Source organism: Leptomonas pyrrhocoris (assembly GCF_001293395.1).
Source record: "Leptomonas pyrrhocoris isolate H10 chromosome Unknown, whole genome shotgun sequence".
Lineage (NCBI taxonomy): Eukaryota > Euglenozoa > Kinetoplastea > Trypanosomatida > Trypanosomatidae > Leptomonas > Leptomonas pyrrhocoris.
The window spans coordinates 61,142-80,629 of NW_015438367.1; the positions used below are offsets into that span (position 1 = coordinate 61,142).

Consider the following 19,488-nt stretch of genomic DNA (forward strand, 5'->3'; position numbering starts at 1 on the left):
CGTTGTAAGTGGTTGATTTGTTTTCTTACTGGCCGCGAAAGAGTCGTGCTCTTTTGTGTTGGAGGCGGCGGCGCCGCCTTCTATCGCCACGCCTTCTTTGGGCCTTCACAAGGCGGAGACGACGGCGCTTTTTGCGTTGGCGGCGGCGATGACACGGCACTTTCACTTTGCTCTTTCCCCCGTCTCCATCTCTGTCGCGTCTTCCGGCCTTTTCCCGCTGCATCAAATATCACGGCGAAGTAAGACGTCTGTTGCTTCTTTCCTTTCCTCTTTACACGGACTGCTATCCCTCCTCGCCACGCAGCGATGCCCAGCGACGGTTCTCCTGTTGACCGGCGCAACGACGTGCGGCGGAGCGGCGGGAGCAAAGCGCACGACACCGACCCGGTCACCGGCCGGTCTGTCTCTTCATCGAATGAAGGTGCGTCGGAGGAACCCAACGATCATGGACTCACCTACTCGGAGTGCGAGGCGGTGCAGAAGAAAGGCAGCATGGCGCGCATCTCCGTCACGGCAGGCGATGGCGGTGTGCTGGTGCGGTGGGACTCCAACACGGGCGACGTCCTCGTTGCCCCGACCGCCGTCACCGTCGCTGTCGCCGGGGACTGGGTGAGAGCCGCCAGAATTGTGGCGGAAGGAAACGCACGCGCGGTGCGGTTGATCATCCTAAACGCTTCCTTTCGCGTGTACGTGGATGGGCAGCGTCTGACACGTGTGGGGTCGCCGGTCTTGGTGCGTCCTTCGCAGAAGGTTACCTTCGCCGCCGACCCCACCGTGTACTCGCTCGCTGCTGCCTCCGCATCGCCGTGCGCCGAGGCTGCCGCTGCTGCAGGGGGGATGCGGTGCTACGGTCATCGACCGGTCTTGCTACCGGTAAAGATGCGCGGGCAGCAGGCGAAGCCGCACGCACCGTCCGCGTCACCGCTCCCGCGTGTGCCGTCAGCTGAAGCGCAGCAGACGGCCTTTCTGTCTCTCTCGGGCACCTCTATCGCCAGCACGGGCGATGTCGCCGCTCAACCTCCGCTCGGTGGGCGCGACGCGTGGATGACCGGCGAACTCGTCCTTCCGATGGGGCCAGCGGAGCCGCACCTTCTTCGGAGGCATTCCTCTGTGCGCATCAAGACGAATGCGGAGCAGCAGGACTGCCATCATGACACTCACGAACCGGATGTCTCTCCTCACGGTGCTGCGCAGACTTCCGTAGCGGACAGCACCGCGTCCAGTGCTGCCGCATGCGGAACTGCCGAGGTGCTTTACGTCAGTGGGGCAGGGGCGGAGGGGCCGACGGGCGTCACCGACTTGCTGACGGAGGCGAGCCCGGACGGGGAGAGACGCACGTCAGACGTGATCGAGTCGAAGCTGAACGCAAGCAGAAACGGGCACACCACGAATGGTAAAGACAGGTTGGGTGCATCCCCGCTGCGGTCACACCACGACGTGCGGAAGAGGACTGCTCCCTCAGCCCCGGTGGTACAAAAGGGGCGGCAGCGGCAGCAAACGGCGCAGCTCCTCCATGCGTTTTTTACGTGGGGGCAGGTCGCCACGGTGGCCTCGCCAGACTGGAAGACGCTGTACGGCCTTTGGAGCGACGACCCAAATAGAGTCCCTACAGAGACATCGGACTCGGAGAGCTCCAGCGACGCCTTTGCCGCAGCGATGCAGTCACGCCGGAAGTGCCGAAAGCAGAGCACGCCGCCTCGCGCAGAACGACCGAATCGACAGAGGACAGTCCAAAACGGACTGGCGGCTCGTGCTGCTCCGGTCAGAGGGCGGCCGACACCCCCAGCGGCCGCGGCGGCTGCCGATGCTCACCGTTTTACCATTGGGAGCTATTGTGCACGCTGGCTCCGCGGTGTGGACGGCCCCGTCTTCATCACACCGGACAGGCGCACGACACGCCGTAATCCCACGCACAGCGCGATCGCGCCGGGTGACTGGATGAACAGAATGGGGAGTGCGTTGAAGGAGAAGCTGCGGCTCAAGCAGCGTGTGGCGGCGGTGCCGTTTGTCGTGGAGACGTTCGGCGGCACCCATCGCTACCGCCCGCTGGCGACCAAGTCTGCCGTGGTCTCTCGAGACTCGGGCGACGACGGGGGAGGCGAGCTCGATCGAAGACGAGAAGCGGTTTTCGAGTTCACAGAACAGACGAGAAAGGGGTGCGTGGAGGAGGGCCCGTGGGGCTATCCTCCTGTCGCACGTGAACTTGTCACGCGGCACACAGGCGCTGTCCTCCACAGTGCGATGCGCTTTTTGCCGGAGAGCACGACGGGGGCGAGAAAGGCAAGCTTTCTGCACGATGCGCTGTGCCGCACGTACGATGCCGCGACGGATCAATTTACCTACCTGTCCTTCCCGGGCCTACCCGATCTTCTCTACACCGCGTTTATGGCGGTCAGCGAAGAGCTCATGGCCACGCTCGAGGCCGGCCGGCCAGTGCGGCGGCTGGCTTCCCCGCTTCTCTGCGGTGGCGATCTCTTTGGCAGCTTCAAAGACTTACTACAGGTACTCGGCAGCGTGGCCCACTTTACCCACTGGTCCATGATGCACCACCCCCTGGTGCTGCTGGGCAACTACGTGGACCTGGGTTGGCACAGCGTGGAGGTGATGCTGCTGCTGTGCAGTTGGGCCTGCCTGCAGCCATCGAAGGTGCACCTCCTGCGCGGCCCGCATGAGGACCCGCTGGTAAACGGCGACTACAGGCGGCTGGGCAAGCGCTGCTTGCGGTACAAGTGTCGACAGCGCTTCGGCGCACGCAAGGGCGTAGCGCTGTGGGCGCGCTTTAACCGTATTTTCGCTTTGCTGCCCATCGCGGCGGTAGTGGACGGCAACGTGTTTGTCGTGCACGGCGGCGTGCCGAGGCTGCTGCCCTCCCCCGTGGAAGGCGACGCGGAAGCGCATGAAGGTCGATGCAACAGCGGAAAAGACGCTGTAGGACATCGCATGCGGGCACGGCCGGGAGGAGCTCTCTACAGTAACTCGTCGGGGGTGCCCACGCCCACCACCACGGCGACGGAGTCTGCGTGGAACACGTCCTCGCGCCACGCCGACCCACCGTGGAACTCCTCCGTCTTCTCGTTGGCGTCGCCCAGCCTTGGTGGCTCGTGGCGGCCACCAAGCGCGGTACAGATTTTTCCTGCATCAGCTGAAGACGTTTACTGCGGCTCCGCGACAGACGGCCACGAGGTGCAGCGGGGTGGAGCGAAGGGCGTGCACGGCGGCGCTCCTCGTCATCACGCAAAGCGAAGCGTCCCTGCTGGACGCTGCGGCCGTTCTGCCGCCGTCGCCGGTGGCCCTGCTTCTGGAGCGACCGAAGAGAAGAGGATGGCGCTGCAGCCCACCACCGCGACCTCTGACGTGGACGCATTTGTGGAGCGCAGGAACACCTCGTCGTTCTCCGATGGCGAGGGTTCCGCCGAGACCACGCCGCAGTCCTCTAACACACCGTTCAAAGTCGTTTCTGGTGTGGCCGCTTCCGGCTACGCTCCCCTCACTGGGCCGCCCACGGAGGACTTCTCTTACTTTGAGGCCTGTGCTCGCGCCCGCAGCAGTCGAGCGCACACCCCGCTGGTGCATCTCTGCAGCGGCAGCTACGCAGCAACGGCGCTGTCGAATGACGCACCGTCAGCGTTGGTGTTTGATACAACGGTCTCCGAGGTGGCCGCGAGAGTGAGGGAGGACTCTGCTGCGGAAACATCAACGTCGACGGCTGAAGCCATAACGGCCACTACGTCATCCGCAACCGCTATCGCCGCTCGCAGAGACCCGCACAGGGCGGAGTCATCGTCCGCTGAGGATGCGGCTGTCAAGCAGCAACGCCATCCGCCCGACACACCGCAGACGCAACGCGGGGCGCCGACGGAGGCCGACTTTGAGAAGCTGCTGCTGTCGGCGAGCATGCGTGACTTCAGCTTCCCGAGCCTCCAGCCAGACAAGAAGCCGCCTGACAGCAACAGCGAACTGGGCGAGTGTGAGTCGATGAACGACGAAAGGGACGCACGTCGCTGCCGACTGATTCGCGAGCTCATCTGGAATCGCCCCCGTGATGCCGCATCGAAGCTGTGCGAGACCGCGGAGGAGGTGACAGTCGTGAAGGGTGTTGTGCAACCGCGCTGGTGGTCGCCGCGAGAGGTGTGGTGCTGCTGCGCATGTCCATCGGCAACTGGGGCGCACCGCTGCTGCGGCATCTTTGGCAGCGGGGGGCTGGTACACTTTCTACATCGCTTTAGCTTCTCCCTGCTGGTGCGTGGCGCTCCGGAGGACACGTCCAACATGCACGGCGCGCTGCTCGCTGAAGAAGGTCGTCTGCTCTCCTTGCTGACGTGTACGCGACTCTGCAAGAGGCTTACGCAGGCGGCTGCCTGTGTGTTGCTGCCCACTACTTTTCAGCTGGCCACGTGGGGCGCACAGGAGCTGGCGGGCTCATTCGAGCAAGTATCGTTCCGTGACCCTGCTCAATTTCATGGCCCACGTGAAGAGAGGGAGCAGTCTCGCTGCTTCATACACGAACAGGTTGACGCACGCATGAAGGATGAAGAGCAAGTCGAGCCACATGATCGGTGGGGTGTTGTCTCCGCCTGCGCTGAAGTCCAGCGCCAGCGGATCCTGAAGAAGCGCGTTGAAAGGGAGCAATAAGTTTTCGCCTGTTTACCTTTTTCCTTGTCTTTCCTGCGAACGCCAAAAATATCCTTTGGCGCCTTTTTTCCCCCTTTTTTTGAAGCCCAACTCGATTGTTAATGCAGTGTTTGTCAACGACTGCAACAAAGTCTCACGTTTTGTGTTTTGTAGCCACAGCACTCACCCCTCCCTCCCCCCTCTCCGTACTCAATCTTCCTTGATTCTTCTCAGAAAAGCAGACCTCGCGCTTGTGTGCAGCGATCCACTTCTCCCTTCACTCTCTCGCACCTTCTACCCCGCTGCTTCAAACGCCAGATAGGATTGATTGGCTTTTCGTTTTGCCGTATATATAAGTACATATATATACCGTTTCCGCAGTCACGTCAAGCAGTGAAGGCTTTTTCCTTTGCTTTCTCTTCGTTTTGTTTCTTTTGCGTACTGCTACGCACACGCGCCTCCTCTATCGCGCTTCATGGAGCCGTGTGGGATGTAAGGGATGAGTCCCTCCTGAAAAAAAAAAAAACACCACGAATGGGCTCGCACACGTCCGTGCACGTTCGCCTTGATCAGCGTCACTCTACCGCATAAACTTTCTCCCTCCCTCTCCCCCCTCCTTCTCCCCATCCCCACCTTTATTCTTGCAAGTTGTCATACGCTGGCAGAAAGCTCACCATCTTCTTCGCCACTACTGCGTTGCGCCTCCTCTCTTTCTTTTCTTTTTTTAAAGGAGTCGTCTCGCACCACAGCACAGAGAAGAACGGGTAGAGCACACCGAGTTACGTCCTACAGTACGACCTCGCAGAGACGCACACGGCAACAATGAGCTCACGGGTCTCGCCGCGCACCTCCTTCCTCGCGCACCGCCAGTCTCACCAGCCCTCCGTCAGCAATGCCCCCCGTAAGCCGAGCATGGGCAAGGACATCGCCGCGGCTGCCGGAGCCGTGAACGGTACTGCCGCGGCGAACGCGCCGGAGGCCAACAAACCCGCAGCGGAGGCCGTGGTGGAGCGCATTCTGAAGGCGGCCGACCCCCATGTCATGTCCGCGCCCGTTTACTACGACTACAAGAAGGAGTCGCGCACCTACAAGTGTTTCCCAAGCACGCGACAGGTGTCGATGCTCTTCTCTACTAACGGCAACACGATCGCCAGGGACTCCGCGGAGGCCATCCAACAAGAAGAGGACTCGCAGCGGCGCATTCAGGAGGTCGAGGCGGCCGCGGCGGCAGAGACAAACCCCGACCTGATCGACGAGGGCGTCTCGACGCGCATCCTGAAGAACCAGTTCAACTATAGTGACCGCGGCAGCCAGACCATGAATCAGCCGCTGAAGGAGCGCAGCGTCATGACGGACCCGCCGCCGTCCTCCACCTTCAGCGGGCTAGCGACGGCCTGGGCGATCTACGACGCCTACGAGGGCGAGCGGATGGAGACGGAGAAGGCGGCCGCGGCGCATCGGCGCTCCGTACAGGCCGCCCGCGCCGGCAAGGATGAAGAGACCGCGCTGGCCTTCGCTGCCGCCGCTACAGGCATCCGTGCCGAGGACGACATCGGTCCGAAGGGGGTGGAGGAGCTGCTGGCCTCGCGTGCGTTCCGCGACGCCCTGCAGGTGATGGAGCGGATGGTGAACCAAAACGACTGCCACGACATCATCGACGACTTCAAGTACTGGGAGGACCAAAGCGACCAGTTCAAGGAGGACGGCACACTGCTGCCGCTGTGGCAGTTCTACACGGAGAAGACGCGCAAGCGCTCCGTCACGGCGATCGCACTGAACGGCCGCTACTCCGATCTCTTCGCGGTCGGCTACGGCAGCTACGACTTCCAAAAGCCGAGCAAAGGCACCGTGCACTGCTTCACGCTGAAGAACGCCGTGCCGACCGGCTCCGGCGCGGCGCTGCCCGCCCACCCCGAGTTCTCCATTTACTTAGACTGCGGTGTGCTTTGCCTCGCCTTTCACCCGCGGGAGCCGGCGTTGCTGGCCTGCGGTCTCTACGACGGCAGCGTCTGCGTCTTCGACATGCGGGTGAGCTCTAGCGAGAGCGAGGGGGCCAGTCACGGCCGCCCACTGTACCGCGCCAACGTGCGCACCGGGAAGCACACGGACCCGGTGTGGCAGATCCTGTGGGTGGAGAGCATGACGGAGTTCTCTTTCTACTCCATCAGCACCGACGGCCGTGTGACGAACTGGACGTTGAACAAGAAGGAGCTGACGTCGCGCAATGCGCTGAAGCTGAGCACCGGCGTGTGCACCTCCGACCCGGAGCAGACGCTGCTCGGCGAGCTCGGTGGCATGTCCTTTGACCACTCGCCCATCCACGACAAGACCGTCATCGGCACGCAGGAAGGCAACTTGCTGCTCTGCACCATGACGCACAACGGGCAGTGCGTGGAGCGGTATGAGGGGCACAGCATGGCGATCTACACGACCCGCTGGAGCCCCTTCCACCCGGACGTCTTTCTCACCTGCTCCGCCGACTGGACGGTGAAGCTGTGGATGAAGGGCTCACCGTCTCCGCTGGTCGTCTTCGACCTGGGCGACGCGGTGGGCGACGTGGCCTGGGCGCCCTACAGCTCCACCGTCTTCGCAGCTGTGACGGCCGGTGGCAAGGTGTGCGTCTTCGACGTGGCGCAGAACAAAACGGAGCCGCTGTGTGCGCAGACCGTCGTCAAGAACGCAAAGCTGACCCACGTCGTCTTCAGCGAGGCCGATCCGATCCTCTTCGTTGGTGACACGCGCGGCACGGTGCTGACGTTGAAGCTGTCGCCCAACCTACGCAAGGTGTCGAAGCCTGCGAAGGGAGAGCCGACGGATGCGGACCACCATAAGATGGAGATGCAGAAGCTGAACCACCTGATAGAGGTTACACTGAAGGACCGGGCGTTGTTGGCAGCGTAGTTGGAGCTCCTCCTCGTACGTCTTCTTTTTCCCATGCTTTGAGGTTGCGCGGAGGCTTTTCTTGTTCTTGTTTTTCTCTTTGTAGCAATTGACTTTTGGTGTTGTTCCCCCAGATGACGTCTCTGCGTGCGCGAGTGTGAGTGGCATCGGTGCTGCTCTGTGTCGCGGACAATGCTTTCTCGCCTCCGTGCGGCGCAGCACCTTCTCATAAAAGACGCTTCGGCGTTTTCCTTGAAGGAAGGAAGGAAACGGCTTGCAACAGAACGGAGCTGCGTGCGGAGCGTTTCGACGGTGGCCTCAGCAGTCTCCGTGGTGTTTGCTCGCTGTCTGGATACACCGTTTCGCTGTTCCACGCTCACGCACCCACCCACACGTTTTCTGACGTCGTCGTATCTCCTTTAAGCACTCGGAGTCTTTTGTTGGTGTTATTGTCGTTTGCTTTGCTTGATGCCTGTGTGCCTGCGCATCAGCAACACATATCCTCCGTGATGCATCAGGTGTGTGTGTGTGTGTGTCTGTGGGTGTGCATCTCCAGCTACGGTAAATCTCCCCCGTTATTAAACGTTTTTTCGATGTACTTTTGTGATGTATACTGTATTTCTTCAAGCCCTGTGTTGCAGCGCGTGGTTGAGATGTCGGCCACGACGTACGCAGATGATGATACAAATCCCCCCAAAAAGGAAGAAGAGGAGGAGGAAGCGGATCAACGCAAGAGAGATCGCTGTGTGACGCCTTACTGCGAGTATTGGAAGGCGTGCCCTTTTTTTTTAAACTTCGCGCGAAGTAAAGGGAGCGAAGTGAAATGCGAGCGGTTGGAGTATTCTGCCCTTGTAATACTCCGGACTTGTCGGAGACAGTTTCGCCACGCCTTCCGAAAGAGAGCGAGAGGGAGCTCATACACCCACCTTTGGCTGCGGTGTGCGGAATGGGTAACGAGCGTTGCCTGCAAGTATTCTCCTTTACCGTCTATTGATAAAGGAAAAGGTCACCTTCAGCTCATCAGGACTCAAGAGTTGGGTGGATCGGCGGTTTGTGTTCTTCTCGTCCTGTAGGCTCCTGCACGCTTCGTGTTCAACGTATCTTCTTGTCTTCACCTACGCTTTTCTTTTTCTTTTTTTCTTTGGCTGTTCCGTGAACCGCGGTACGCACCTCTGCATCTGGCTCCACTGGCACCGCTGCCTATCTAACCTCCGCAGCGTCGTTTCACGGTGAAAACAGCGCGGCACAGGTTTTCTTTTCCTCTCACGCGGCACGCATAGTCCGCTTCCTTTTCCCCGCTGTTGCAGGACCTTTTTGTGTGTCTTCTATCTTCGCTTTATCGGCAGATCAGACTCGTGCGCGTTCTCTCTCGCGAGGCGCTATACATTATTGTTTTGAAACCGACGTGGCAACCCGCGGGTTTTCAAGCAATACGCTATCTGCTCAACAGGCACATACAGACATAGATTCTATTTCCCTTCGCACTCTTCTTTGTTTTCCTTTCTCAGTGCTCTAGAGACACACGCCGGCAAAGACGCACGCAGACGGAACACCCCACACACCGCGCATACACCTGTCGCTTTCCTCTGCGGAGTTCGCTGTGACTGTGCGACTCGATTATATATTTTTCTGTGTTGCTTTCTCGTTTGCTCGTTGGCCGCAAACACGCGAAGGCACTGCGAAGGCTGACAAGTCACACCATAGATTCACACCAGCGCTGCTACTGCCCTTTCCATCGTCCTCACAAGAAGCAGCAGCTTCCTCTCCTCATCCCACAGCACATCCATCTCTCTTTTATCTATTCCTTTAATTGCTGTTCCGAGCTTTGTTCCCCCTTTTTTTACCTTTCTTTCACCGTTGCACGACGTCATAGATTTGCGGAGGAGAAGAAGAGTGGCTGCTGTGGCATCTCATCTCGCACTTTCCTTTGATCATTTCAAACTGGCATCTCCCTCAGCGCTCCTTCACAGCGAAGCCGGAAGAGCCGCTCACCCGCTCGCGCCTGTCTTCCCACCCTCACGTTTTCCTTCGCGCAGCACCGCAACAGACAGCCACAGCGACAGCGACAGTCAACCGCGTTCGGTATCTCAAGCAGCACAGTGGAAGAGGCGTCTTTCAACGCGCAACGCAGATCCGATACGTACACGCGTTGAATACTTGAAGAAAAAAGTATCGAGAGGGGAACCTCCGCCTACAGAACACAAAGGTGATTTCCCGTTCTCCTTTTTTTTAGCATCTGGAAGAGTGCGGCTTTGGAAACATCGTTCTTTTCCGGGGCCCTTCTCATCCTCGCAGAAAGAAGAGCAGCAACTATACGAACGGGGGAGAGAGCGCGTAGTCTCCGTGCTGAACAGTCAATGAGTGCGTCTCTGCAGGCTCGTCGCAGCTCCTCCCAGGCTCGCCTCACCCACTCCTCTTCGCTCTCCACCATCACCCGCGTGTGGAACGACCGCCTGCGCAGCACGGCGAACTCGTCATCTCGCGAGTTGGTGGACACGTGCGACGTGATCGAGGTGACCCCGTCGCCGAAGCGCGAGTCGCGGCTGCACCGGGCGTCGCTGCTGAACCCCGCCTCCAACCGCTTCGACGCGGCGGCGACCGATGGTGACACCGACGGCGGCCTCACCGACAGCCCGGCTGCGGCGGTGCGTCTACGTGCATCGTCGGTGCGCTGCAGCGTAACGCGCGTGCTAGATAGCACCCGCAGCCTCAGCAGCAGCCGCAGCACGGGTGGTCGGCAGTCGTTGGATGTGAAAGGCTCGCTGCTGGAGGCGCAGACGAAGGGGCAGACAGCCGCCACCACCCCACGCCGCTCCGTCGATCCAAACGAGGAAGTCGTCCTCACCATCGCGAAGCCGCTCTTCCCCAATACGCTGCTGACTGAAGTGCAGGACGAGAGCCGGCTGCTGACTCTCGTCTTGGACCTCGACGAGACCCTCGTCAGCAACCGCGACGCCCGTCAGTCGGAGGCGGTACTGCGCCCTTACTGCCTGCACGTGCTGAACGCGCTGCGCCACATGAAGGAGTTGGAGATTGTGCTGTGGACGGCCTCGACGAAGGAGACGGCCTCACCGGTGGTGGAGCAGCTGCACCAGACGGGCATCATCTTTGACGACGTCATCTACCGCAACAACGTGTGGTTTACGCAGCCGATTCACACGAAGAACTTAAAGCTGCTGGGGCGCGATATGGACCGCGTTCTGATTGTCGACAACTCCGTCGGCTGCTGCAAGATGCACCCGCGAAACTCGTTGCTCGTCGAGGATTTCCACGGCGCGCGCCGTCGCACCGATGCGGCGTTGGTGAACGTGTACTACGTCGTGGATGCCTTGCTGCGCATGCTGCGTGAGCGGGGCACGCCCGTCTGTGAAGGTCTGCGGTGCCTGATGGCGGAAGGGCAGCTTTGTCACACGGTGAGCTACGAGCTGCCGGAGTTCTTCAAGAGCATCCCGCTGGCGGAGGTACCGGAGCTGAAGCGGCCTCCGATTGGCCGCTTTGTGCGCGCGAACACGGCCCCACCGAACACTTCGATTATGCAGCACTGGGTGTATTAGCACGCAAGTAGAGAACGGATGGTGGCACCGGGCCGCTGCCCTTTCATTTACTACTTTAATACAGCGGCTGGTGTTTTAATACAGTTATGCATGCCTCGGATCCAAAGAAGCAGCAGCACCGCACGCGGCGGCCTCCTCCTGCCTTGTGTGGAAAGGAGCGGAGGCGTCGATTGCATCATCAACACCAACGCAAAAAGAAGAGTAGCATCAAGTACATCGGCGACGGGGATAGTCGGTGCGGTCACACGACACGACAAAGAAGTTCAACTTATCTTCATACATACACACACACACACGTATGCACACGCCTGCAGTTATTTTCTGTTTCTCCATTTTAAGTATCGCACAACAAGACGGGCTCTCAATGTGCGCCCTCTTCACCATACAATCATAGATGAAAGCTTGGTGGCGAAAGTCTATCGTCTGTTGTTGTTGCTGGTCGGAAAGAGGAAAAAGAATAATTAGAGTCGAAGGGCAGTGCACAGTACTCAGAACTAAACGAGAAGTCCATGAGCAAAAACGCGAAGCAAGTTTGTGGTGAGGTCAGCTGCGCGTTTCCTGCCTAGCTAGATTTTCTTTTAAATCCTTTTCCTACTCCTTTTACTCGTCGCGGCTGTCGTGGTTTGCGGACGGAGAGTACTGTCATTTTTCCACTTCTTCGTGTGCTGCGTTTGTTCTTGCCTCTTTTTCTCTCCACTTCAATTCGACAGCAAAAGCGCGAGACGGGCATCCCCGGTGCCGCCTCTTCTCGCCGTGTTTGTTTCCTCTTCTTCCTTCAGTACGCAAGAACTTGTCCCTGTTGTGTGTGTGTGTGTGTCCGCACAGCTTTGTTTGCTGACGTTGTCGATAGATTCTTTTTTCCCTCTTTTCTTTGCTGCTTTTGTGTTGTTGAGGTGAGCAAGAGCGCAATTTCACGTCACTTCGTAGGGTCGTCGCTGCTCGGCAACTTCCACCTCGACTCGAGAAACACAGCCTCCATCGCTGCGACGCGTGTGTGGCGTCGGACTGTGTTCTCGCTTCTTCTTTTGTATTTCGCATGTTAGTGCGTGTCACGGTGGAGCTGCGTGAACGCTGGAAGCCTCGCTTTTCTGCTAATGTCTTTTGTTCCACTCTCATTTTTTTGTATTTCTGGAGGGTTTTTGAAGGACTTCGGGGATCCATTTGGCTTCATTTTTTTTGTAAATCAGCAGCGCTGTACGTGGATCCACGCTGCAGCCTTCGGTGTGGCATGTACGTGTCAACGAGAGCGGCAGGTGAGCAGCGAGGAGGAGGAGGAGAAGGAATGGAGCCATGAACATGTGTGCGAGTGTGCGTGGCAGAGAATAAGGCGGAGCAGGAAAGCGTGACTTCGGCATTTCTAGGTGCTTCGATGCGCATTTATTTCGTTACTGCGTGCCGCTTTGGTCACCTCCTGTACCGCTGCAGTGACGTCAGCGCCAATTCTCCTTTTTGCCTTGCTCAGCTCGCTTCTGTTGACCTTGTATCTTTTACCTTCTCTCTCTCCTCTCTTTATTCTGATGATATCGGCACATGCGCTGTGCTTCAGAGTTTCTCGTTGGGGCTTTGCTTTGTTTTCTCTTTCTTTCGTTCTCTTTCGGTTTTAGACGCACCTCTTTTTTCATCGTGTTGGGGTCGCTTATCACGTTTCGTGGTACCTCCGGTTTATGTGGTGATTCGTGCAACACCGCAGCAAGAAGCAAAACAGCAAAGAAACAACGGGGGGAACGAATGCCTGACGGAATCGGCCAGATGTGCCTCTCGCTTCATCTGGCGCCGCGCCGGAGCCACGTCGGACGGGAGGCGTTCACGGGTTGCTCGTACCCTAATGTATCATTTTCTTGATCGGCGGTGAGCACGGTGACCTGGACTGTTTAAGACCGGCTTTGTGCCGCCTCGCCGAGTGCTGCGCCGCAGCTCCATGGAGCGAAGCATCGTTTAGTGCGGTTCCGTGATCAAGTCGCGTCCATCTTGTTCTTTCCTCCCCTCCTGACCTCCATCACATGCATTACGCACACGCACATGCGCCTCATTCTTTCACACACTTTCTTCCTTTCAACACAAACCGACTTCATTGTTGATGGTGTTTCGTGTTCCGCTCCGTTTCGTGCATCCGCACCTTCGCAGTTCTCCTCTTCTTTTTGTCTCTCTTGCGTTGCACGACGCCGGCCCCGCGCGTTACCAACCGCAAACACACGCAATCGACATAGGACGAGGGAATTGCAAGCGCACACGCACGCCAAGCGTTCTTCTTTCTTATCTCGCCCCTCCGACTCCCCCTGTCGAGTCGCATTTGTCTTCTTCGAAGTAATTTGTTTTGTTCTCGTGAGGAAACTGTTTCTGGAGGCGCCGCGCTAACCGAAGTGACTTCATGAACGCACACGTTTGAAAAATTGCTGCCTTTCTTGCTACTGGGCCTTTTTTTTTCCTTAATCTGCGCCTTCGTTATTCGAGTCTTCTGCGACGTCGGTCGCGGCTACGTGGCACTCGACCGCGTACTGCGTTGTTTTAGATTATTATTATTATTAGTGCGTTGCAACAGTGAACGGAGTTTTCATCCTGAGCCTGTTACGGGACACGAGAAACTTCTGTCGCGCTCTTCTTTTTCGCGAGGTGCACGGTTTTTGCATGTCCTAGCGGCTACACAACGCGCGATTTCACGTAGAGGAAGAAAAACGGACGAGACACGACGAGAGCCACCGCCAAGGAGTACCTTACAAGGTCAACAACGCCGACAACAACAAGATGCCGCGCGGTGTTTCCAAAAGCTCGCAGAGCAGCGCCGCTCGGGCGATGGTGGACTCCATGGGCGCCCCCGCAGGCCTCAGCTCGTTTCTCGGCGGCTTCAGCACCGGCACCGACAGCGCCACTGCGGCCAAAAGTGAAGGCGCGTACGTCGTGCACCTCAAACTGCTGAACAAGACAAGCGAGGTCACCAAGCAGAAGGCATTTGAGAAGCTGCTGGAGCTGATGGAGACGACGCCGCTGGAGGTGTTGCTGCAGTACGCGGAGGCAACGGCAGAGACCATCATTCAGCACGCACAGCACCCGAAACCGGCCATCCGCGCGTACAGCTTTCGCCTCCTGCAGGCTCTCATGAGTCGTGGCACAGAGCTCAAGAGGACGATCGCCCCGGAATTGAAGGTGCTGGCGGGTCTGTGGGTGATGGGGATGTCGGACATGGAGCAGGCAGTGTCCCGTGCGGCCGCTGCCGCCTTTGACGCCGCTTTCGCTGCGGATAAAAAGTTGCGCATGCTGTTTCAGTTCATGGACGCCATTGTAGAGACGCTGCGCACCGCCGTCGCGGAGGTGATGGCGGCAAAGAAGCCGCTGCAGGACGACGCGCTGGACCCGAATGCGAACAAACTCTATTCGGCCTTGAAGTCGATGGGCTACATGATCAAGCAGGTGAGCGCGTCGCAGCCGACAGTGCTGAGGTTTGTGCAGGACGCAGAGACGTTTGGCGCGCTGATCCCGTCGCGCAGCCCGGCGAAGTCGTACCTGCTGCTGAAGACGCCGCTGGCCCGGTCGGCAGTGCTCGCGTTGCTGCGGGACGTCGTGGCTATTTGCCCGGCGACACCGAAGATACACGCGTTGGTGTCGCAGGCGTTGCTGGGGTCCATTCTGGACCCCAACGTCGCGGTGGCTTCCCGCACGTGGGAGCTGCTGCTGTTCTGGTGCAAGACGAATGTGGCCGATGTGGTGGGTAACATGAAGCCCGGCTTTCTCGATGACGTCGTGAACAGCTTCATGGACTGCCAGCAGGCGGAGCTGGCGGATGTCATCTACCCCTGCCTCTTTCCGCTGCTGACCTCGCTCTCGAAGGACAGCCGCTGCGATGGCATGCTGGACGAGTTCTGTGCCGCGTTGGTGGAAAGGCTGCATCTTGTCACGGAGACGCCGAACGTGAGTGCGCGTGACTTGGACGTGCTTCTCAGCGCGCTGCTCGAGTGCTGGGAGCTGCACTGCGTGCGCAAGAAGAACGCCGCGGCCACGGCAGACAGCGTGGAGCTCTTCACGGTAATCTGTTACAATCTTGTGCAGCTGACGCAGAGCGATGCGAAGGCAGCGCGGTACCAAAAGACGGCCATTCAAACCGTCGCCAAGAGTTTGTTGAAGACGGGTGGTCGGTGCGAGGACATCTTTAGGCAGTGTGTGGAGGTGGTGGCGGGCCAGTCCACCGCGGCCTTCCGCGTGCTGCCGGACGCCCCTGCCGCAGCGGAGCAGCGCAGCTTCGATCGCTTTCAGGGCCGCCTCTTCGGACGGCTCTGCGCCTCGATCGCCGGTGGGTCGCCGTCGCCCAACCCCGCAAATCCCATCACCACCACCGCTCTGTCCGACGCCGGCAACAGCGCGGCACGGGGCAAGGGGGTGGTGCTTGAGGCATCCAACGCCTGGCTTCTCCAGCAGGTTTCTTCTTCGTCCTCCTCCTCCACGTCCTCCTCTTCTATCGCTCAGGGAGACCACGAACTCCGCTACGAGCAACTCGCCAGCTTCTTCGAGGAGACGCAGGGAACCTCTTTCTGTCCCTCCAACGACGTGGCGGATAAGCTTCTAGCGGCGCTGAGCGAACACCTGCGCGCCGCCCCGGCGGACCAGCCGCCACAGCAGAACGAGGGTGCGCCGGGCGAGGAAGAGAAGTTGCCGTCCGCGTCATCATCGTCGGCAGCACGGACGTCTGCGCTCGCGACGTTGGTCACCGTGGCACTGGAGTGGAAGCACCGCCCCGCCGTACAGGCACTCGTGGAGGCGACTAGCTCCACCCACGAGCACTCCCTTAAGGAGGCGGCACTGAAGCACATGCTGCAGGACCCCATGAAGCTGTTCGACGTCTTCAAGAGCGCCGTCGGCCGGCTGGATGCGGAACAGGTGGAGCGATGTGTGCTGCAGTACACGGCGAGAGGTGTATGCCTGAGCGGAGAGCAGCGCGAGATGGTAAAGAAGGCGCTGCGAGCAGGGCTGAAGAACATTTTGGATCAACTGACGGAGCAGGCGGAGTCCGATTCCGCGGAGGGGGAGAAGGACGCTCAGGACAGCGAGATCAACAGCGATGACAACGACGACGACTCCAGTCCTTCGTCGAGTGAGACGTCGTCTTCCTCCCCCAGCGGCTCCTCTTCGTTCAGCACGGATGGGGACGGCAGTTCCGTCGCTTCCTCATCGTCCGCCAACGCCGCGCATGTGGAAAATCGTGCCCCTGAAGTGGAGCGCACACTTCTGCGGTGGGCCGCGCTGCTGCGCCAAGGCAGCGACTTCGCCGACCTCATCGCCCTCTCCAAAGAGGACTTCGTGGCCACGCTGTTGACGCGGTTGACGTACATCACCATTGCCCTCGCCCCACGCGTCTACCCGGAGCAGTACCTCTCTGTCAAGGCAATTCGCCTGGCTCTGGAGGCGCAGCAACAGTATTTGGTGTCCACCGCAACTGGAGGAGCGGAGAGCGATAGTGACGGCGGAAGCAGCGGCAGCAAGGCGGAGGACTTGGTGATGCTCGCCCTCGACGCGAAGAGGCACGGCCTCAGCACGGGCGAAGCCGCCTCCTTCACGGAGCGCATGACGGACCTCCTCGAGAGCTACGCCGTTACACGAGAGGAGCGCGACGCGGTGGCCATGGCCACCTTGCGGTCAACGCTGGACCAGAGCGACGACCTGCCCCTGTGTTTCTTTGCCGCTCATCAGCTGTTTCAAGTCGCGCCTTTCGCCTCTACGGCCTACCTGCAGTCCTTCGTCACGGCGGAGTCGGTGTGGCAGGAAACGGCAATGGCGGCGGACATCGCCGGCCTCGTCTCGAATGAGACGGCGCTCACTCTCTACGACGGCTATCTTTCCCTGGACGTCGTGCGTCCTCGCTTCACGACGGTGGTGCGCACCGGGCAGCTCATTCGGCTGATGGACGCTGTGAACGGCCCGGGGGCGGCGGGGGCGGTCGCCGCGGCAGATCCGAAGGCGGTCGCGCACCTCTTCTGCGAGCTGGTGCGCGTTGCCGCGGGTAGAGAGGCCCTCGCCGAGGCCGCCTGCCACACCCTCTTTGTGAAGGTCTTCCCTGCGATGTTCGCGTGCTTCGATGTGGCGGCGGTGGCGGTGGAGGTCGCCGCTCAGCTGACCTCCACGGAGCCGTCCGGCGGCGGTCCCGTCTTTCCGTACCTTCTCCCGACGTTGGCGGCGGTGCTGCGGGACATCGCGACGGCCGAAGACACCGTCTTTCTGCGCCGTGCGATGCGACTGGTGAGTGCGGTCGCGAGCGCGGCCGTGGCGGCGCTGTTTTCACCGCAGGGCGCCCGCGGCATCGCCGGTCCCCTCGCGCTGGCCTACACGACGTTCTTCGCCGTCGTGGACGAGGCGGCGGATATGCTGCGCTTCAACATCGCCGCGCAGATCCCGCCGGAGCGGGAGCGGTTGCTGCTGGAGGCGAGCTGCCAGCTGCCGGCCTGGGACCTGACGACGGCGAAGCTGTCGCTGGTCGTGGTGCGTCATTTGGCCTCGCTGCCGGCGATGGCGGACAGCACCGTGCGCAGCATTATGCAATACGCCGCGAATCAGACGCCGCTGGCGGGGTTGGAGCTGCTCGCGGAACTCGCGTGCACCCGCATTCCCACGCCGGAGGTGTACAGCGAGCTGACACGCGCCATCGTCGACGCTCTCTGCCGCTCACACCGTCTGCGCAACCTACCCCCCAACGGACGGCTGCAGAAGGAGGGCAGCGGCGGCTCGCTGGTGGGCGGGGCCCCGGTGGCCCTCACGACCCTGCGCCGCGTTGCCATGGCTGCCGTGCTCGCGCGGCGCGGTGTTATTCTGCACAGTCGCATGGACAGCGTCCTGCGCAGCACGGTGAACTTGGTTGTCTTCGATGTTGTGTGTGAGGCGGTCTCGCGACTGCGCACGACGAAGGAGACGGAGGTGGCCTCGCTGGCGAAGCTGATCGCCTTCACATCGCGCTTTATGGGGGACCTGCTGACCGGCGATGTGATGGCGCTGCGGGCCTCGGAGATCAGCGTGGCGAGGATCGCGTCGGTCTTGAGCTTCGCCTACGCCTGGCTGTTCGCCACGAACATTGCGAAACTGGAGCTGCTGGGGCTGTCGACGGTGGCGGGCGTGATGCGGAGCGTGTGTTTGCTGGCGAACCTCACCCTCATGCGCTCCACCGTGTCGCTACAGGCGTCCATGCAGACTATCATGCAGCGCTCCTCGCTAAAGCCGCTGCGGGGGGAGTACTCAACCGCCGAGCCGGCCAAGGTGGCACAGTTCCGCCAGCAGAACGCGGTGCTCATGAAGACGCACAAGCAGAAGATGCTGCTCTTTCCCTACCTGCTGTCGTGGTGTGTTTACTTGACGACGCCGCCGCCGGCCGCGAGCGACGAGGCGCCCGCCAGCAGCAACGTGGCGCGGGACAAGGAGTGGCAGAAGCAGGTCTACGCTTTGCTGGACCTCCTCTTCACGCTGATGCTCACACCGCTGGAGAAGAACATGCGGCAACTCGATGAGACCTTTATCGGGGCGTCGGTGCATCCGTCTCCCTCGGCGGACACAAGCGCGACCGGCCGGCTAGGCTTCGAGGTGGTGGCTCTCACACGCGTCGACGCCAGTGATCCAATGGCGCAACTGGCTCGCGGTGCCTTTGCCGTTTTCACGCAGCTGCTGCACGGCTCTACGCTGTCCTTGACGAAGAGTTGGTTGGAGACGATTGAGCGCAAAGGGCGGGCGCTCTTTTACGACTCGGTGGGGCAGCACATCTCTGCTATTCTGATCCAGGAGAGCTTCATGTCTGTGCTGGGCCACAGCCCGGACGGCGGCAGCACCTTCACGGTGGGCGAGGGCTGCAATGTGGAGCTGAACGTGGTGCAGCAGCTGATCGACCTCACCTACGAAATGGAGGACGCGAAGGTCGCCGTGCGCATTTCGTTTCCCTCCGCCTTTCCGCTGCGCCCGCCGGTGGTCGAGTACGAGAGCGGCCGCGAGTGCGGCGTGTCGATGAAGAAGTGGCGGGCCTGGATGCTGAGGATGTCCGTTGTTTTGTTCGGTGGCTCGGCGAACGTGTGGGAGTGCATCGACCTGTTCCACCAGAACCTGGAGGCGCACTTCCGCGGCATCGAGCCGTGCCCCATCTGCTTCGCCGTGGTGAGTGCGGTGAACCACAAGCTGCCGGATGTGCGCTGCTCGGTGTGTCACAACTCCGCGTTCCACTCCAACTGCCTCTACACGTGGTGGGCGAGTGGTTTCAACAACGTGTGTCCGCTGTGCCGCTCTCCGTGGATTGCGGAGTAATGTTATCTGTGAAGTGTTATTTGCTACTTGTTGTTGTCGGTGGTGCGTTGATACGGCTGGCCTTGGTTCCTTCTGCGACGCGTGCGGCGTTGTCCGTCAGCGAAACTTATGTAATTTTAACTATAATCTCTTTTGTGCATCTACGTGTTTCTTTGTTTGTTTCTGTTTACTTGGACGCATCTTT

At 60.1% G+C, this 19,488-nt stretch overlaps 4 protein-coding genes across 5 annotated transcripts; all 4 read left to right on the forward strand.

Moving 5' to 3' along the window:
* Nucleotides 1-238: 238 nt before the first annotated feature.
* ABB37_05562 (putative protein phosphatase) lies at nt 239-4,632 on the forward strand (the record flags this gene model as incomplete). 2 transcript variants are annotated; one of them, XM_015803637.1, is made up of 1 exon in its annotated part: nt 239-4,632. In XM_015803637.1, the coding sequence occupies exon 1, from the start codon at nt 307-309 to the stop codon at nt 4,630-4,632; it is 4,326 nt and encodes a 1,441-aa protein (XP_015657462.1). In that variant the 5' UTR covers nt 239-306. The 2 variants fall into 2 exon arrangements, with proteins under 2 accessions (XP_015657462.1, XP_015657463.1); XM_015803638.1 differs by having other exon boundaries at nt 243-4,632.
* A 625-nt stretch (nt 4,633-5,257) lies between these two features.
* Nucleotides 5,258-7,512, forward strand: ABB37_05563 (dynein intermediate-chain-like protein; the record flags this gene model as incomplete). Its single annotated transcript, XM_015803639.1, has 1 exon — nt 5,258-7,512. Exon 1 carries the CDS (start codon nt 5,434-5,436, stop codon nt 7,510-7,512), a length of 2,079 nt encoding a protein of 692 aa, XP_015657464.1. The 5' UTR covers nt 5,258-5,433.
* Nucleotides 7,513-8,706: 1,194 nt separating this feature from the next.
* Nucleotides 8,707-11,045, forward strand: ABB37_05564 (hypothetical protein; the record flags this gene model as incomplete). Its single annotated transcript, XM_015803640.1, has 1 exon — nt 8,707-11,045. The coding sequence occupies exon 1, from the start codon at nt 9,849-9,851 to the stop codon at nt 11,043-11,045; it is 1,197 nt and encodes a 398-aa protein (XP_015657465.1). The 5' UTR covers nt 8,707-9,848.
* Nucleotides 11,046-13,167: 2,122 nt separating this feature from the next.
* Nucleotides 13,168-19,304, forward strand: ABB37_05565 (hypothetical protein; the record flags this gene model as incomplete). The annotated part of the gene is made up of 1 exon (XM_015803641.1): nt 13,168-19,304. The coding sequence occupies exon 1, from the start codon at nt 13,788-13,790 to the stop codon at nt 19,302-19,304; it is 5,517 nt and encodes a 1,838-aa protein (XP_015657466.1). The 5' UTR covers nt 13,168-13,787.
* Nucleotides 19,305-19,488: the final 184 nt, after the last annotated feature.